Source organism: Poecilia reticulata, chromosome 17 (assembly GCF_904066995.2).
Source record: "Poecilia reticulata chromosome 17, P_reticulata-male-v2, whole genome shotgun sequence".
NCBI lineage: Eukaryota > Metazoa > Chordata > Actinopteri > Cyprinodontiformes > Poeciliidae > Poecilia > Poecilia reticulata.
Window position 1 is genome coordinate 16993237 of NC_088846.1, and position 19747 is coordinate 17012983.

A 19747-nucleotide genomic window follows, 5' to 3' on the forward strand; every position below is an offset into this window, starting at 1 on the left:
AGACTGAATGTTGAATCAAAATTTGGTTCAACAAACTGTCTAAATGTGTTATTGCTAATTATTTTTTGTCAAGTTTAAAATGTTACATAACTCCACCTAGGAAATGGCAAATTTGCGCCCCTACAGTCAAAGATGGTAAAGGCATGGACCCGGCGTGGATATTTCTGAGGTGTGCTGTATATTATATTTAGCATTTGTTGTACTTTATTACAAAAAAAAAAAACAAAACAAAAAAAAAATATCAGTAACAGTAATATTGATTGGCGATTTATGACGAGGCATTCTATTTAATAAGAGAGAGAGAGATGAACACAACTGCTTATACGCCGTGGCAGCGGAATATTAGAAAGACAAGTTGTAGATGCAAATCTTTATTTCTCTGTCTAAAACCTCCGCAAACAGCTCTCACACTGTCCACAATAAGCGACGTCGAAGTTATTCAGCAGTGCGCCACAAGCCTTTCGGGGGTGTGACTACAGTCATTGGGGTCTATATATTGAGATGCTTTGTCCGCCAGCTAGATGTGAATGAGGGAAGCTGACCAGTGGAAACTCGCCGCAGCGGGACTGTGTGCCACCTCTCTGCAACTCACTTTCTCCCGCTTTCTGTCGCATCAGCCATGGATTCCTATTTTCTAGCACTTCGCATGATTTTTCTTGTGGCATCGCTCACCCGCAGGTCAGGTGCGAGCGGGCCGGTCATTAGGTGTGAGCCGTGCGACGTCAGAGCGCGCCTTTTGTGCAAGCCTTTACCCAAGGAATGCGCCGAGAGAGTCCGCGAACCTGGCTGCGGCTGCTGCATGACTTGCGCCCTTAGCTTCGGCCAGCCGTGCGGAGTGTACACCGGGAGATGCAGCTCCGGACTGACCTGCCAGCATCAGCCAGGTGAAACGAAACCTCTGCAGGCTCTGCTTGAGGGTCGAGGTGTTTGCGTAAACGCGACGAACAGACGGCCGCCGGTCAGACCCACATCCACATATCCGGTCAATGAAGTGCCAGGTGATAATTCTGCTTCAGTACTTTAAATCTGCATTGATTTGCCCATGCACTCTGAGAAGGGAAACGTCATACTTTTGACAACTTTTGAGTAGAGCTGGGAGTGAGATAAGATGGGGGGGGGGGTTCTGGTGAGGGTCAGAATTAAAAATTATTAAAAAAAAATATATGCCAGAGAAGTCACAGAATAAGCCACGCTTCTTATTGAAGGATGGATAAAATTTTTCTTACAAAATCTTTATGGTCAGATTAACAATATGTTTATAAACTCAATTATTATGAGTAGTTAGTTTGGTTGTTTGAATTAGTTAAAGTTGTTTGGCTTTGCATAATAGACTAAATATGCCTGGGTTATTACTAACTTCTATTTTACTGACACATTATCTAGAAGAGAGACAAACACCACACAAAACAATGTAGCTGGTTAGTGTTTATTTTCCAAGAGGAGTTCCTCAAGGTTCTTTTCTAGGAACAAGTCTTGTTTGTTTTTTGTTATTTTTTGTTATTTGTTCTTCCTTTAAGTCAGATAATTTAACAGCTATGTTTTTGTCACCTTTGTGTTGGCAACATTAAGCCATGATGCTTATTTAAACCATCTGAGTTGCCCAATTTGACTTCCTTAAATAACTCAAGAATTAAGCAGCAATTTTCTACAGCTAAACTAAGAAAAGAAATGAAACATTAACTGTTGCACTGGACAGTGCCAACTGTGCCATTAAACATTAACTGTATTAATGATTATTCTAACAGAAGCCAGATGTCAGTAATTTAGGTGGCATCTTGGATGCCACTTTGTTGCAAAAACTATTTAAAGTGCATTTAAAAAAAAAAAAACAACAACTTTGTTTTCCATCAACTGTGTCTTCAGGTACATCTGAAAACGGATAGTGTTTGTATCAAGTGAACTTTAAAACTTTGCCTTTACACAAACCTTTTTTTAATTGTTCACTTCTCTAACTAGGGATAATTTTACCATTTACCATTTTTCTTGGACAGTGTGCCTATATTCCCGACTTGATTCAACCATTGACTTCCTCTCGCATTTAGAATTGGTCTAATAAGAGCTTTATAACGGCCATTGATATTTGTTTTGTTTTTTATGTATCGGACATCACTGAGTATCACAGCTTTAATTTTATGTGAAGCACCTTATAAGATTACCTGTGAAAAACAGTCATATTAACAAACTTTTAATCAATTTACTTACCTGCATGTATTAAACTGTTTTCTATTTTATGCCCAAATCTTGAAGAATGACTTTGCTCCTTAGGTGAGGTAGAATCAAATGTTTGTAAATAATACAGTCTGATCAGTATAAAACAAGTGCCAAAAAAGTAGAGGCTGTATAATCTGAGATTGTTAAGAACAATCATTATATATAACAGAATGGAGAGTGTTTTGTGTTTTAAGTGTAACTTTAAGTGGGTCTTATTCGGGCAGAGTGAAAAAATGAAGAAAAAAAAAAGCTCTTTAAAGGAAACTAAGAGTTGGCAGCTCTGTAATGTTTATTGTATGAAGTGGTTTGCACAGGTTTCTGTTTTCTGTAGCATAAACCTTAAACAAGGTTTGATTTGACATTAAATAACAATAAATTAAAATAAATCACAATTATGATAAAATTGTAGCAATATCTGCATTTGTGCTAAGCGGGGAAATATGGCTCTTCACCTCCAGTTTTACTTGTCCAATTTATCAAATTCCCTATAATATTTTTTCCTTTTTTTTGGACATGAATTATCTAAACTAGTGCATAAAAAAAACGGTTAACCCTATATTATGAATCTCTTTGTGGTATGTCTTGCAAATAACCACACTGTTCTAAAACAATGGCAGACAACACAGAGGCCAAAGATAAGGAGGAGAAACCATCCAGTCCAGATCTTGAAACTTCATGTGACCCTGCACCTCCCAGGCCTTCGCTTCACCCCATCCTGTCCTCCGCAAAGTCAAATGCCATCCGATGGGACCAACAGAAAGCAACCCAGATCTTTAAGATGGAGGATCTCTCAGGACCAGTCATCACAGACCAACTAAACATCTCTCTAGAAACCAAACAGGAGCCTGAGTATGTGAGTACCGCAAACATTTTTCTGACTTCTGAACACAGTGGAGGAATGTTTTTCTCCTCTCCTCTGTGTTTTGGTGTTTTCTCTCCCCGCTGCGGGTGATGAAATGTTTTGGATAGCAGTGCCGACGGTTGGCAGGGATCTGGTACAGCGGAGTGACATGGCAACAAGCATGTACCACGGCCCTGCGGCTGACCTGGGTCAGGCGGTTGTTTGGCCACAAGGCGTCCGCGTGCCGGGCGCTACGAGAGCCAGCAAATGATGGATTGGCTGATGTGAGGGCCTGTTGGGAAGCCCTGCTACTATTTTGATCTTGCTTTGGCCAGAGAAGTGAGCACACTCTTGTAATGGGCTTTGACTGCCTTCTCTGATTAGTGACTGAAGTACTTGGACTTGAGAACAAGCCTTTTGGCTCGATCTTTGAAATGTTTGAATTCAATTTATACCCTGTCCTTTGTGTTACATACAAGAGTTCTAAGCAGCTTTGCAAACTGTTAAGCTTCTTCACGTCAGATGAATTGAATTATTATCCGTTGCCTCTTTCATTGTGCCGCCACCTTTGTGGTATTATAGATGAACCCAGCATATGGCAAAGTGACTCAGGTTTAGTTTATTCACAAAGCCGTTCATGGCAAAATTGCACAAAATAAATAGCACAAATTGCATGGATATTCTGTAACCTGGGACTGCTTTATTTTTTGAGTGCAACAAAGTAAACTTTTTTTCTCCATTTTTTTAGGGTCCCTGCCGAAGAGAAATAGAGCGCATGCTCAGCACCCTGAAAATTATGGACATCCTCAACCCCAGAGGCTTCCGCATCCCAAACTGTGACAAGAAGGGCTTTTATAAGAAAAAGCAGGTACAGATAGGCAGAATTTGCATTGTTATTCAGTGAGCATATTTCATTGCTCACTAATCTGCTTGCTTAACATCTGTCCAGCTTTAAAAGACTATTCGGTGAAAATTTGCATTTGTTTTTTTTGGGGGGGGGGTTTCTACAAGCTGAGTTAATAGAGATTAAATGCTCCACTCTAGTGACTCAAAGTTTAGGTTTGCTGCCTCCCAATTACAGCCTCCATTCTGTCCTCTTGTTTTACATCAGTAGTTATTAGAGCTTCGTCACTGCACCGCACCAGTGAGGCAGACCATAGCCACTGGCTCTGGAAACATGAACCACAGGGGCCAAAACCCCAGCAGAGCTGATGGCTGGGACGACGGCTGTCTTACCTCCCCTCCCAGGGAGACAGACGTCAAGGTGGCCACTGGCACCCCATGAGCTCGCCCCATAATTGCTGGACTTTTGAGAGGCAGACACAGAAATAGAAGTGCAGCCGTCCCCACCTCACATGGTTCACCCACGATCAGGCTGTAATAAATGAGCAGTACTGACGCATTCACATGGAGACTTTTGGGGCTCCAGTGCCGCTGCATCAACAAAACAGATTATCTCTTTGCACATCAACCCCATCAATCCCATTTTCCTCCACCAAACCTGCAGTCATCTCATATGCAAGTCTACTAATGCGTCACACTTTACAACTGGAAGACCATTCAGTTTGAGTAGTTTAGCTCAGACACTTGCCATTTTTTTTAATAAACTGAGATCTTGTTACTCCTTGCAATTGGCTGGTATAAGACTCTGAAGACATGGTAATCTTAAGTAAAAATACAACAAATTCATTGTATTTTTAAAGAATCTAATCTATAGAAAGATTTAATTCCATGTTTTAAAAGAACTATTATTTATGCTGATGCTGAAGTGATATGAGATGTTTATAATTAGTAGAAGTGATCAGGATATTTGTTTTGATTTCGATCTGAATTACTTGACAGTAGACACAGGCTGATACCTAATCCGAGTCCAATGTCACCAAAATACGCTGTAGTCGCTCCTGTTCTTCCTGACACCAGCAGTACAATTATATGTTTCTTCAACATGGGTCAACTTGGCTGAGAAAACCACTTTAATGTCCTATAACATTCACAGCTTTCTCAGTTATTTGTGAAGAAATATCTCACTTAAAGGGGACCTCTTATGCAAGATTCACTTTTTGAACAATCTTATACTTCCATTTGGGTTTCTACTGCTTCTTGAAAGAGTACTGGAGAATCCCCTCATCATTTTCTGGCAATAAGTAAATGTTTTTTTTTTGGTGCCTGGAAAATGAGCCATTTCAAAAACCTCCTGATTACTTAAAATAGATGGGCATGTCATTGTTACCTAGTAACCCCAGCTGAGCCCACCTCTTCACCTAGCAACCCAAGTGGAGCACGTTTGATCAACTAGTTTTACTGCTGAACATGTTGCACAATGGCTGCTGGAAAAGACAAGTATTTAGTTGTTGACTTATCATTCAAAAACCGCTCCAGAGTCCTTGATGGTTGTGCAGGAGGCTCCATTTCTTCTGCTTCTGGGTCTGACTCACAGCCAGCAGCAGTCTTCAATCATCTTGCTTTTTAGTCCTGAAAAGTTACCTTTAGCTCTAGGCTAACATTGACCTTTTATTAACGTTATTGAAATTAACATTATGGTTTTGACATTTGACATGTTGATATTTTGGCTGTGGTTCCAGTTAAATATACCCTGCTTCAGAAACTTAATGCTTTCTTATTAAAGTAATGGCCAGTGTCTAAGCTGTTTGCGTTCATTCGCAGTGCATCGGTCCATGCACTGCAAATGACACGGAAAGACGTGGAACCACTGCAGTCCGTCTCTCACTGTGAAAGTCATGCAAAAGGTGGAAAAAAAGCTTAGATTTAATATAAAACCATGTGCATGAACTTTAATGCAGTTTTCAAGACATGTGCAAGAAAACTGGTTGTTTGTTGACTATAATTATTGGGGAAAAAATAGCTGACCGTGGACAACAACGGGTTGGCAGAGGTGTGGGGCTGTGCCACGTTCTGTTATAAAAAAATCCAAGCAAAACTCTAGTCACTTTTCCTGGCATCTCATTAAAATTTATTTAAACAATAGGAATGTTATGATGGAAAAAAACTAAAAAATTGAAGCGTGTTTAAAAACCTGGTTGATAAGGATAACCTCCCAATGTCTAATTGGGACATTGGGAAAACTGTAGATGATTTTTTATAAATCTGCCAAAAACATTTTATCCTAGAAACAAATTTTTCATCTGTACATTATACAAGTTTTGACTCTTTTTATATTATGAAGCTTCACTTGCATTTGGTGTTGCTTAATCATTTAGCAATAATAGCAAATGCGTTTCAGAAATTCATTATACGAGTTCATTTCTTTTCAGAAATATTGAGCTAAAAGAGGATAGTTTCCCTTCTGATCAACCTTAACAGTCTTAGGAGCTGTGGCACAGTTGCTTTAGCCCTTGAAATGAATGGCTGCATGTTTTACTGGAGTGGAGGTTGACCTTTAGTAAAATTGGCAGTAAAATAACAGCCCTTGGGTAGCTCCACAGACTCTGTAAGTCATTTGTAGTACCCATAATTTGGAGCTGCGGGGTATAATCAGCAACAGATGATTCGTTCTGGCCACCAGCATCTGAAAATAGATTTTGGTTCACAGTTGTTCACAAACGGGACTAAGTAAATATTTTACCATGGTTTTATTTACCTTAAAGGTCTCCATACGTGTCTGTAACAGGAGATAGACCGTAAAAAAGCAGCTGAAAAAACCACAGCATGCTGGATAACCAAGGTTGCATGGACTCAGCACAGTTTCAGCATTTATGCTGTTTTTCTTTATTGAGAAGAGTGCCTTTGAGCAATCCACATTCTTTATTGCATTTAGTTTTTTCAAGGCATCCTGCAACTTTTTTTTTGTCTCCCTTCAACTTATCTCTGTATACTTTCAGTGCCGTCCATCCAAAGGCAGAAAGAGAGGCTTCTGTTGGAGTGTGGACAAATATGGGCAGCCTCTGCCAGGTCTTGATGGGAAGGAGCGAGAAGTCCAGCGCTACAACTCCGAGAGCCAATAGGAGGGAAGCAGGCTGAGGAGGGAGGGAGTTTTTGAGTGAACAAAAAGAACTGTAAACAAATAGAGGCACTAAGGATATTGGAGGACAGGTCAGGAGATGGCTTGGCTGATATATGGAGGGTTGCTGTTTCTATCTGTTGCCTGTGGGACCCTTTTTCACCGAGACAGAACAAAGGGAGCGGTGAAAGTGTATCAGGAGGAAAGTCCTGGAATTTATGCTACAAACAGACGATAAGCTCTTTTATTTTTTACTCCCACCTGGACAGCTCCTGGAAAAATTACACGCTTCAGAATTCATTTTGAATGCCTTAAACTGATTCGGAATCACACACACACGCACACGCGCACACACACACACACACACACACACACACACACACACACACACACACACACACACACACACACACACACACACACACACACACACGCACACACATGCACGCATGCACACAGACAAACATGTCACGAATGGCGATTGGGTTAGCGCTTCATTTTACGCACAATTATATGGCATCGCATATGTGTACATACATTTTGTTGTATAATCATTATTTGTGTGCTTGTTATTTGTAACAGACATTTTGTATCTGGACTAGATGACCATGAAATGTATATATGTATGAATTTGTTGTTCAGTCTAATCATGCAGTGCCTTACTATGAATGCCTGTTATAAGTTCCATTGTTTCTAATGGAGGATGATGGAACAGTGCAGCTCAGACACTACAATGCATTTAAAGACGTTTTATGCTGGATCTTAAGCCACAGAAAAATACTTTTTTTTTTTTATCTCAACTGTGGCTCTTATTTTTATGATTGATGAGCTGAATAAGCTGACTAGTTGGGATGAAGACCTCTGCCGTTATCTTTGATTTTTCATAAAGCCAGAGATTTTGTTCTGTGCTCTCTTAGCTGAAGTATGTTTGCATGTACAGTCCAGCAATTGAAGTCTATTTTTACTTAATAAAGGCAGCAAAAACTAGGTCAAGTTCTTGTTTTGTTTTATCATAAAATGAAACATTCAAAACTATTTAAACTTGATGAAATGTTTTATTATATACATTTAGAAGTATTATGTACAATGCTTCAGCATAGCAGTACTTCATCAATAACACTCAAATCAGTGTACTGCATGTTTTTTTTGTTTGTTTTTTTTTACATCAAACTCATATACAGAAATGAATAAATACAACAACAGATGCAACCATTAATCATAGCCAAAGTACCTGCAGATGCAAAGAGAGGTAGACAAAATGTGCAGTGCATGCAAAAACGTACAGGGTCTTGGATAGTCCTCCATATTTGGGCTCAGCCAGCATGTGCCACTTTAAGAATCCCCTTTGAATAAGTGAGCGTTCATTCAGAAAATGGTCAACAGCTTAAATGATTGGCCTATTATGTTTTTGAAAGTTATAATTAATCAAACTTACTTTGGCGGAGTTGCAGACCTATTGTTTTGAGTAATGGAGTTATTCAGTTGGCCAAAAACTTGCAAACATGCTTTTAAAAATACACTGATAACTGCAAGACACATCAAAGAATAAATAATGTTATACATAATGTTCATAAAATAGATGGTGTTTTCACCAGACATGATTTCACTTTTTTTTTTTGTTCATTAGGCTAGTTTTACATATTTACTTAAAAGGTGAAGTTATTCAACACGGTTTCATATGTTTATGTCAGTAAATCAATATCTTAGAGAGCAACTTCTTGCTGGCACGGGGCATCGGCGAGAAGGTCGCTGGATCCTGGCAGCTTCTTCCCATTCCAAGAAGAAACACACCAGCAGCGAACAGGTGGTCCAACCAGAGATGACTCGCACTGAAACAGAAACCAAGCACCGGTCTCATTTGCCCAGTAAGCTAAAATAAATACCTTTTGGGTGCTGGCAACAAAACCTGAAAACACAAACTCACCTGCTTGGGTTTGTAGTAGCCGTGCTTGTCACAATTTGGGAGATAAAAGGTTGTGAACTTATCTCCTAATTGCTGCTGAGAGCTGGCAATCATATCCAGTGCTGCGTGCAGTTCAACATGACAGGGACCCTTAAAGAAAAAACAGAAACCATTAAGACCCCGTATCATTTTTAAAATTATTTCTAGACTTAAGTCCTCCCTTGGATTAATCGCTTCTCCTTCGGTGAGACTGATGCGTTGTCTCACCTGCTGTACCAGTTTGTTGCGGATGGCGTTAACTCTGGCTTTCAAGCTCTCATGCATCTCAGCAGTGTCTTGGTGGTCAGAGGGGAGGTCAAGTCCTAACAGGTATGGCGCAGAGCCATGTTCTTGGACTTCATCACCTGCTTCTAAAGAGATTTTTGGAAAATGCATTCCTTCAGAAATTGTTTTTCTTTTAAAGATATGAAAAAAAAAAACTACATTTCTTAGCAAACATTACAAAGAAAACCCTGGAGCTTACCTTGTCCCTCGTCATCGGCGCACACTCCCTGTCCTCTGGTCAGGGCATGGAGTGGTCTGGCCTCACCCGGCCTAGGAGTGCAGCGGAGCCCCTCACCGCAGTGGGCTGTGTGAACACCACAGGAAGCACCTTTCTCCAGAGCGCATGCCATGCAGCAACCACAGCCAGGCTCCCTCAGCACTTGCTTGCAGTCAGCAGAGACTGCAGGACAGTCGCTCAGCTTCTGCTGCGTGCAAGGAGCGCAGCGGATGGGCTCGGGACCCACCACTGGGGATGAACGCCCCAAAGCCATGACGGCCAGAGCCACTGCCGCAACAAATGTCAGCTTCTCAGAAAATTCAAGCATTGCTTTCAGTTGTGGTTCTTAAAAGTACACCAAACAGCTCTAGGTTTTCCTCTTATGAGATTTCTGCGAAGCACTCGTATTTGTATGGAAATGTGGCCTTTTGGGAGGTTAATCATTGACCACATATATGAAACTTTTTTTGACACAGATAGCACAAACGGTGGGTGACCCTGCGTGACGTGCACAGATCCATGCTTACAAGGTCTGCAGTAAATATTGACACTGGAACATGAAGAGATTTTACTTAAAAACAACTCTGCTCAAGCTTTACTTTTACAGCTGATGTCCTGAAAGTATTTTTTGATTACTACTGCTTAGATAAATCAGTAAATATTAAATAACCTCAATGTCCAAACTTTAAAGGGTTAGTCAAAGATTATAATCTGTTTGTGGGACAACATGGTTATGTCTGCTATCTTTTGAAGTAATGCTGACCGATTGTCCAGTGACTATGTTTTGGCAATGAAAAACTATTTTTCCCTTTGGGCTTGCTGGTGAAGGTTCATCGCATCACGCAAGCAGATAACTAGGATCACTCCTCTCAGAGGTTGCATAAGTGTGACGATATGGATTTGTCTGCCAGAATCACAACATGTTTGTCGACAGAAAAACGACCATAATTGGATGTTTTTTCATAGACTCATTTACCAAAAAAATCAATCTGTGACAATTGACAGATTGGTCAGCCTACGGTCATCTTTTGCCATGTACCAAATCGGATCCCACACAACTTTTTGTGCAAGTCGTTTTTGAAAACTACCCTCCAATTTGAAACGTTTTATCATTTTGTAGCCGTCCATTATTCTCAGTTACTTTTCTCCATTACTACACCAGTTCTCTAGCCATCATTCCATGTTTTGTACCAAATGGTGGTAACCTTTAAGTCATATGTGTTGGCAAACAGCTCTGAGGTTTTAACAGAAGAGATGCATTTATAATGATGAAATTACAAGTATAAGTATTCCAATGATTCATCAGACGACTTCTCAGAGCAATTAGATTTCACTCAGTGGAAATGTATTAAATATGGATTTGGACTTATGAAAATGTATTCCAATATGGACTATGTTTTTCATACGTAATCAGACGGTACTCCGTGTTTGCTGGCCATTACGTGTTTGTCCCAAAAAGAATAAAGAAGGCACAGTAAATGAAGCAATTAAATCAGTATCCGATACTCGCATTTTAATAATTGGCTACACAAAGAGAAACAATTTGTGCTTAGCAAACTAAGACACTAGCAATGTGCCTGATGGTGCCAAACAAAAATCAAACTGAAGAGCTTACATGCCACAAACTAAATTTACAGTCCAGCAGAGGGAAACTTAGCTGGAAATTGTACTCTCCATTAAACAGTCATATTTCTCACAAGTCAATACATTTTATTCAACCACCAGTTGATGAGTTGTTGCCTCTTCAATGTCGACCATCAGGTTCACAAGCCACTGAGGAAAAGGCTCCTGCTTTAAATAAAATAAGATAGGAATGTCACACAAAAAAAATTCTTATAGCAGCATAAAAATCTGGAGGAGAAATTAATTCTAATACCGGCACCTCCTTGTATCTTAAACTCTCTCTCTTCTTTCTCTTCTTTGGCTGATGTGATTTTCTACATTTTTGCCACATAGTTTTGAAGACCTTTAAAGAAGACATTCGAAAGATAAGCAAATTTTTCTAATCAAAGATGTCAAAGCTCATACATATAAAGAGCTTGGTTAATCTCGCCTTCAATCTCAGCCTCCTACTACTCAATCTCCTCTCGTAACCAAACACTGGCAGAGGTACAGCTTCTTCGCACAGATCAGTAGAATGACTGCTTGTATCCGACACTGAAGAGGCTTCAGTTTCTTTCGTCTGCTCGTTGAATTGAGTCTGAATCGAACTCTCGCATTTCCGAGAACCAGGACGCCTCCCTGGTCTCCGAACCATCAGTGGAACATCATCTTCTTCCCTTTCATTTTCTGCCAGTGCCTCCTCCTCTGTCTCTACACCCACTTGAAATGGTAACTCATCTTCTTTTTCCACCTCCTTTTCTTCCTCTCCTTTTCTGCCCACGGTTTCATCTTCCTGCTCTGACTCCTCTTGAATTGGCTCCAGAATTTGCACCCTCTCTATTTTCTGCATTATGTTATGCTAAAAACACAGAACAACGAGTGACCAGCTCTCTGAATGCTGCTTCGTTTTCTTTTCTACACAAGAAGGTAAAACTTACATTTTGCTTTGCGGTGTCCCTGCAGCTGGTTGATCTACATGAGGAAGGAAAGTTTCTTTTTGTTAGCCAATTATTGCAATCAGGTGTGGGCAGTTAACGGGATGCAATATCTCTCCAGCAAACAACAATCCAACAGAAGCAGTTGCTGAAATATTCTGATTAACCCATCTGGCACCAGTAACCATGCAATATTCAAAGTCACCATTTTTCCACATTTTGGTGATCGGTTTGAGCTTCAGAAAGTTATCTTCACCGTGTTAGCATTCCTAAATGCATTGAGTAGCTGCCATGTGATGCATGTAAAGAAAATTAAAAGCTTGACTACTTCAGCCTTAAGAGCAGAGGTGCCCAAACTCTGTCCTCGAGGGCCGGCATCCTGCATGTCTTAGTTCTCTTCCTGGTGGTAGTTGCAACCTCCTCAGCATGTCAATGTTCTTCTTAGGCCTTCTAACAACCCATCATTGGATCCAGGTGCGTTAAACCAGGGAGAGAACTGAAACATGCCGGCTCTCGAGGACCGACTTTGGTTGTCACCACTGCTTTAGAGGGCTAATTGAACTTTTCTGCTGTAGCATTCTGCACAGCTGTTAAAAGCAGTCAGTCAGTATTTTACTTGCAGTAGACATCACTTGTGAGTTTAGGGAAAGAACTTACCTGATGGGCAGACTAATAGTTATTCAGATGTAGACCACAATTAAAGCAGGTTACTGCCTTCTAAAAACTGCATGATTCCTCCAGCTTTCACAGCAGTACATTTAAAAAACTCACAAGTTTTAGTTTTATGCAAATAAAATTAGTTTTCATTGTTTGCTTTTGATACAATGTCACACACTCTGCTTGACATACCTTGAATCGCATTGCCTCACTCTTGTCTTTTTGTCTTAGTTTCAGCAGCGGTTTCCACTGTGGTTCTATTCCCAGAAGCTTCTATTTTGCAGCAGAATCATTTTTGAGTCTTCTAGCTGAGCAATGGAGCTCTACAGCTCTTCCAGAGTAACCATGGGTATTTGCATCTCTGGCTGAAGCTCATCATGTCACAAAAAGCATGTGTAGGTACATTTTTAGTTGAGGCATACACTTTCCATTTACCGTGCTTCATGAGATATGGAAATCTTGGGAAACTATTACATAACCTAAGCTGCCCTAAACTGCTTCAGCCTTACCTACAACTTATGCAAAGGTTAAATTTCACTGCTTAGTAATTTGGTGACTTTCAAGGCTGCTAGAGATTTTATTTAGAGACATCAGATTAAAACTGACTAACTTCATCTGCATACAATCTTCATAGAGCCTTGCAACTGTAAAGAAGGTATAGCAAATTGATATTTAACCCTTTAACCCCAGTGTTATCACATTTCTCAGAAGGAGCGCAGAAAATATCAAAGGTGAAGAACGGGGGCGGTTGTCCCGTCAGATCATCAGTTTCTGAAACCACACAAAAAAAGACTATACAAAAGTGCACACAGGGTCAGTGTGACCCAAACATAGAGTAAAAAAAACCTAGATGGGTCTGGATGACCCCATCTCTTAAGACCGCAAAAGGGTTAAAAATTATTGATTCAACCCAATACCAGTTGTATTTATATTAATAATTAGTGTCAGTCAGTATGGTGTCAAAAACCTAACCCAGCCCTGTTGTGTTCTATCCTTCCAGGTCTGCATCTGTCTGTAATTTATCGAAAGATGGTAATTAAATTATATTTTTTATTTCACGTCTTAAAATTTAATCACAATGCACTCAAAAAAAACAACAAAAAAATGCTGTGACTTATTTATCCTATATTTAGCATGTCAAAATCATTAGTATATGTTGGTCTTCATTCTGTTTTCTCCAAATTATTCATAATTTGCTTTAACTGTTGTCATTTTTAGTGCTTCATGCCAAGACCTCTGTAGAGCGGTCTGCAGGTCATTGACAACTGACCAGAATTAGCTAAATTCCTCTGCAAACCAATAACAACTCCCATGCTGTACTATCTGTCAAATATTGCACAAGATACGTGTTTGTTGACTTAACTGTTACACCGAGTGAACTCTACACAAACTCTGCATCAGTGCTGGGAAAACAGTTTTGTGGCTGCTGCCCAGAGTTTAAGACGTGATGATATTCATCTGGCTCCCGGCTCGCCAAGGTGCTCCCACAAAACATTTATTGTCTCGTGCATTCAGCTGTGCAAGCCAAAAAGTGTTATTTTAAAACCAATTACGTGAAGAGAATAGAATGTGTAGCATAAAAATCTTTTGAGTGTGACTAACAAGGAAAGATCCACACACAAAGCTGTTGTTCACCGCACGGTGCTTGGTTGTTTCTGGAAGGAAACTCTGTTAGTTAACACTAAAAATTGCTCCTTAAAAAAAAAAAAAATGTAAAAAAAGGTCCTCCTTTACACTGCTGGCCACAGCATTTCCATTTTATGCAGTCAGACAGAAGTTATTTATTTCTTAAAACTCACAAAGCGCTCTCATATTTTATGCACCAATATTGTCTTTATTACAAAATATTCAATAACTTTACACTGTACAAGATACAACATAGTTTACAGGTTTTGGCTATTTACAAAAAAAAAAAAGATTATGATCTGCATATCAAAGTGAATAAATCTAAAAAGGCAAGTTGCAATCACTGTAAGCTTATTGAGTAAGGCAAAAAACTTGAAACGTGATGTAGTCACACTTTTCCATATCAAGTGAAGATGTCTATGCACTTAAAGATACAGGCTATAAAGATATCTGACATGCCTCATATTTATGAAACTGCATCTGAGAGATATGTGCTTAATGCTATTCTTAAACTCTAGCTTCATTATACTGAAAAGCAGTTGTACAGTAATGTATAAGCCTGAAGAAAAAACATTAGCAGCTATAGACACGGCACCGAAGTTTCTGCAGCCTCAAGAAAATAAGGTAATGTACACAGACTAAGGATTTAAAACACTTAAAGGTCATGCATTTATAGAAGTGGTGTGCTTATTACCATGTAAGTGCTCCCTTCTGTATGGATGAATGCCATCCATTAGTCTACAGTGCCTTGTTAAAGTAGCTGTACCCCTTGGATTTTCACATTTTCCTCATATAACAATCACAAACATCAATGTCCATTTTTTTTTAGGATTTTCTAATCTAGACCATCACAAAGTAGGGCATTACTGATAAAAGCATCAGAGGTTTGTTTGTGAGTATTAGTGAGCAGGCAGAAACCAACAAACACAGTAGAAAAACCAGCAATAAAGTTGTGGAAAAGTTTAAAGAAGGGCTAGATTTTAGAACAGATAATCCAAACTTTGAACATCTGCCGATGCACTTCTCAGTCCATCTGGCAAAAACTGGAAAGAGTACAATATAACAAGCCAAGCTTCTGTCGTCTATCTGAATTGAAAGATGTGCAAGAAGATTTTTCAGAAGAAACAAAAAAGCCCATGGTGAGTCTTGATGGGCTGTAGAGATCCACAGCTTAGGTGGGAGATACTGCTGACGGAACAGCTTTTAACGGTAAACTCCACAGATGTGTCCTTCGTAGAAGAGTAGGAACGTAAAACTAGTATTGTTTCTTTGATTGATGCTATAAACTGAAATGATTTTTTCACTCCACTTCAGAGCTGCGCTCTACTTTGAGTTGGTCTTTCACGTAAAATCTTATTAAAATCCATTAAAGTATGTGGCCGTAATGTGACAAAATGCGGAAATGTTCAAGTGGTATGAATAAATTTTCAAGGCACTGTATGTTCATGTGTGCTTGTTGGTGTTCTGTGTAGTGTCACTTTTTTTTTTTTTTAGTGAACCTTCTCATTTTGGCATGAACTAGTTTCTGTGGCAGCAGGCATTCAACATTCAACTAACCTTTTTCACTTCTAGTTCTTTTAGTGCATACTGACCGTGAAAACAGCCCCCATCAGTGTATGCTGCTTTCATACACACAACATTTACTTTAGACTCTGTGAATCCAGGTGATATCAAGACGAGACACTTTTTTTTTAAATTGGTTAATAAGGTTTGAAAGTAACAAGTGCAAGATCCCATTTCTGTGAAATTTCTATAACTTAAAATCATTACTTTGGTTTTTCCTCTCGAGCAGAGTATCATCACTTATGGCTCTTGACATTTAAAAAAAAAATCATGCACTAAGATAAACTGCCATATTTCATAAAAAGCCAGCTTCATCCGGTGAAAGGTGAATACAAAAAAGGATTTTGTGCTGTTTTGTTACAATTTCAAACTGAACACACATGCATACACATACTTACAATTATAAACATGCATGCCTTCATACACCAAAGTATAAATAAACTGTTTTGTCTGTAAATAATGCAATATATCCTTGGCATAATCAGAAAGACAGTGCAAAAGCAAATGCATGATCAGTCTTTTTCTGGGCATCAATGTACATATTCCTTGTACGTGGGAATATGTACTTCATATAAAACAAGGTTGCACACATTACCTGGATATACCTGCACAGGATCCCGAGAACACCACAAATCTAATCATCTGGTATAGCGATGTTCATAGAACGTTGAGTGGTTGGGTGCATCTTTCTTCCCCTCCACATCTCAACTCTGACTAGAGGCAATCAGTTAAGAAAATCTCTGAAAGCAAGTTTGATTGTCAGTTTTATAATACTTCAGCACGTTATCCTGGCCGAAAACATCTTGGGTAATGTCAGGATTTCCTAGGATGTATGAGAAATCCGTGGACAGCCCTGACTTCTCAAGGTTCTCCTGCTGCATTCGAACCCATCCCGTTGTTCCTCCTACACTGCTACATCTGCAATGGCTGCCACAGCCTCGATTTGAATCTGTGTCACCTCGACATCGTCTTCGTCTTCCACTTCACCTAGCACACAGGGCGACGGGAGGCATGTTGCTTGGCTGTTGCTGATGTTGGCTGTGCTCGTCTGAAAGTTGCCACCCATGCTGGCTTGAGCAGCCAGGCTGGCAGCGGAGGAGACGCTGCCCAGATGGGTCGGCACGCTCGTCTTGCCACAGGAATGAATACGGCGTGCCAGGCTGGTGGAACGCATCACCGATGAAGTGGTCGCCATGCCGATGCCCTGCACTTTACCTTCCAGAAAGTATGTCAGCATCTCACCTTTACCTTTTACGCTGACTTTACCACGGCAGACTAAATCGTAGTTGCTATTCAGCATACGATATACCTCCTCGGTCACCTGGAAAACAAAAACATTGAGCTTTACCGTTTCTTTTTTTTTAATACACACTTGTTGGAAATTAATGTTCAACTTAAGCTTGATTTTGGTTCAGGTCTATTAAACTATTCAAACAAAGCTACAGAAAATGAACTAAACAAAAGTCTGGGAGTTAGCTACACTTTAATTTAGAAATTTATGATTTAGAGATAAGTCATATGTGCATTTGATATAGAACTTATGGTTGATATCTGGTCAATTAGTGTTTTATCTACCTGAATTTTTCCTGGTACACCTGTGCTGTCCATTCGACTGGCCACGTTCACTGTATTACCCCAGATGTCGTACTGTGGTCGCCGTGCTCCGATCACCCCAGCAACTACTGGACCAACATTGATTCCTGTCCAAATTAACAACAGAATTTACACCAAATTACCTTAGTATTCCTACTCACATTCAGAGTCTTTTTGCGGGTCCACTTACCCACTCTGAGGACAAATTCATTGTACGATTGGTAGTTGATTTCATCCAACACGTCAAACATTTCTATGGCGTAGTCTGCGATTGTGCTCAAATGGTCATAAACTGATTTTTTGGCCTGTAGAACAGAGAAATAGTAAGGCTCTGTGTACAAGTTGTTTAAATGGCCTGTTCTGGAAGTGTAGTCAGTTAATTTTAGCCCAAACTTGATTAGTTGTGAGTCTTTCACAATTTTTCGACCAATTTCCTGCAATATAACCTCCTTCCAAAACAGGTAAGGGAACTAATACTTCCAATACAGACATTTTCTTTTAAAAACATTCAGGAAAAAAAAAATCCCAAAGAAAGATAGATGAACAGTCACCTTGGTGCCAATGGTGGGGACAAGCCCAACAGCTGCCATGTACGTACTGCCAATAGTTTTGATTTTCTCGATGTCTTTGTAGCACTCCTTGTCCATTAGCTGCAAAATGCACATTTAGGCAATAAATATCAGTATAAAAACCACATTCAAGCAACAAAAGGTCAAGTAAATCATAAGACGAGAAACATACCTCATCAAAGTCAGCAATGATTTCATTTAGCAGCCTCAGGCACTCCACTCCCATGTTGTTGCCATCCAGTTCAATGTAGAAATCATTAAAGTTTGGAATTGAGGCGAACAGGACACCAACTTGGGCGTAGGACTGATAGTACAGATCCTAATAAAAAAACACAGAACCCCATAAAAGAAAAAAAAAAGATGTCCCTTTGCGCCTTTTATTATTTGTCTTGTTTCCTCTATTTTCATCTACCTGTTGGTCAGTCTGCCTGCATGCCTGTTTATTAGCATGGCTCACCATGTTTCTGGGGTTTGACATTAAGAAGTGTTGAGCCACATGGGCAGGCAGTAGATTGAAGAGAATCCTCCTGTTGTCCAGCTTTACTTTCTCCATCCCATCTCGTTCCTCCTCCGCCTGGCAGCGCGCAAAAAAAAAGAAACAAGCAGAGAATGCCTGAGTCTTTTTTCACATTTCTACCACATGGGGTCAGTAAAAAGCCTTCTCAGAAAAAAAACAATTCAAAATTACATAGCAGCTATTTAAAAGGTCAAAAGCAGTTTAAGTTTTAGATTTAATAGTTAGAACTTTAATGACACAGTGTGCAAATATGAGAGTAAATGACTCCAAGTGAAACAGGGCCAACGAAATGTTCTTACTCTTGTTTTTGCCAAAAAAAAAGACCAACTGGTTGCTGCCAGTAGCATTGAACCCCCTCATTTTACCTAATATAATAAATCTGAAATGACAGAAATATGGCACTTGTGCTTAAACTTTGATTAAAATTCACAAATGTATGCCCCAAAACATTCCACAGTCCATTACACTTTGCACATAAGTACACTCTTCCAAACCTGTACAGCCCAAAGGAAGTCCAAGCGCAGCTTGAGGTCAAGTTGTCTGGAGTGGAGGGCCAGGGCACTGACAAAGAGCAACAGAGACAGGATGGGCTCATAACCCCGGATGTGGAAAGACCCCCCACTGTGGAAGAGACCAACACAGAAGTTAGCAATAGACCAGACCACAAAGAAAACAACACAGGAGGGTTGACCGGACCCACCACAGCGCTAAGAGAGAGATCACAAGTCAAGATTAATTTGATTTACTTATAAAATTTCTCAAAATGAATTGTCATGCAGTTAATGCATTTGGTTGTAATTGCACATCAACAATATAAAGTGCATGAAAAGAAAACTCATTCTAAACTTGCAACAGAATTTTCCAAAGCAAATTTCTGATCTAAGCTCCAATAACACTGTCCAAGCCCCTCCACTCTGAACTAATGTGGTTCCATCATCCAACCCACATTGTCCTTTCAGGCTTCTGATTTGGAACTAATAAGCATGTGTGCTGCTTCAAAGGCTGGAAAATGAAAGAGTGTGTGGGCTGAAGACAAGCAACAACTCCTCTACACACATACATCACAGCACACATACTGTAAATGCTCCTGCAACTCGTGTTTATCTGTGCACTTCCTGAATTGCGCAAACAAAGAATAACACTTAGCATTTATAGCAATGTGATGATGGAATGACCCACACAACTCAAAGAACAGAATTTCCCCATTAAGCTGCACATGCATTGTTGTAAG

The 19747-nt window shown here is 39.8% G+C and overlaps 3 protein-coding genes across 5 annotated transcripts in view; 1 reads left to right on the top strand and 2 right to left on the bottom strand.

The window, feature by feature from the left end:
- The first annotated feature begins 112 nt into the window (after positions 1-112).
- LOC103479557 (insulin-like growth factor-binding protein 3) lies at positions 113-7997 on the top strand. 2 transcript variants are annotated; one of them, XM_017309811.2, is made up of 4 exons: positions 113-884; positions 2829-3064; positions 3801-3920; positions 6892-7997. In XM_017309811.2, exons 1-4 carry the CDS (start codon positions 620-622, stop codon positions 7012-7014), a joined length of 744 nt encoding a protein of 247 aa, XP_017165300.1. In that variant the 5' UTR covers positions 113-619; the 3' UTR covers positions 7015-7997. The 2 variants fall into 2 exon arrangements, with proteins under 2 accessions (XP_017165300.1, XP_008432277.1); XM_008434055.3 differs by having other exon boundaries at positions 127-998.
- Positions 7998-8045: 48 nt separating this feature from the next.
- LOC103479556 (insulin-like growth factor-binding protein 1) lies at positions 8046-10062 on the bottom strand. Its single transcript, XM_008434054.2, has 4 exons — positions 9437-10062; positions 9181-9323; positions 8935-9063; positions 8046-8839 (listed from the first exon to the last, which is right to left on the bottom strand). Exons 1-4 carry the CDS (start codon positions 9780-9782, stop codon positions 8714-8716), a joined length of 744 nt encoding a protein of 247 aa, XP_008432276.2. The 5' UTR covers positions 9783-10062; the 3' UTR covers positions 8046-8713.
- A 4397-nt stretch (positions 10063-14459) lies between these two features.
- Positions 14460-19747, bottom strand: part of LOC103479636 (adenylate cyclase type 1-like) — a 38557-nt gene continuing 33269 nt past the window's right edge. Inside the window, exons 14-20 of one of the 2 annotated variants that reach the window (XM_081598747.1) lie at positions 19011-19137; positions 18457-18573; positions 18172-18318; positions 17982-18080; positions 17621-17735; positions 17413-17537; positions 14460-17158 (exon numbers count right to left, since the gene is read on the bottom strand). In XM_081598747.1, the coding sequence (XP_081454873.1) occupies positions 16742-17158; positions 17413-17537; positions 17621-17735; positions 17982-18080; positions 18172-18318; positions 18457-18573; positions 19011-19137 (1147 nt within the window). In that variant the 3' untranslated portion in view covers positions 14460-16741. Of the gene's footprint in view, positions 17159-17412; positions 17538-17620; positions 17736-17981; positions 18081-18171; positions 18319-18411; positions 18574-19010; positions 19138-19747 lie in introns of both variants that reach the window. The other variant, XM_081598746.1, reaches the window with a different exon arrangement.

Coding starts and splice junctions, on each gene's coding strand:
- LOC103479557 (XM_008434055.3), top strand. CDS start 620: ATGGATTCCTATTTTCTAGCACTTCGCATGATTTTTCTTGTGGCATCG. Junction 999..2,828: donor TCCGGTCAATGAAGTGCCAG/GTGATAATTCTG, acceptor AAACAATGGCAG/ACAACACAGAGGCCAAAGAT. Junction 3,065..3,800: donor CCAAACAGGAGCCTGAGTAT/GTGAGTACCGCA, acceptor CCATTTTTTTAG/GGTCCCTGCCGAAGAGAAAT.
- LOC103479556 (XM_008434054.2), bottom strand. CDS start 9,782: ATGCTTGAATTTTCTGAGAAGCTGACATTTGTTGCGGCAGTGGCTCTG. Junction 9,324..9,436: donor CGCCGATGACGAGGGACAAG/GTAAGCTCCAGG, acceptor AAATCTCTTTAG/AAGCAGGTGATGAAGTCCAA. Junction 8,840..8,934: donor GCTACTACAAACCCAAGCAG/GTGAGTTTGTGT, acceptor TTTCTGTTTCAG/TGCGAGTCATCTCTGGTTGG.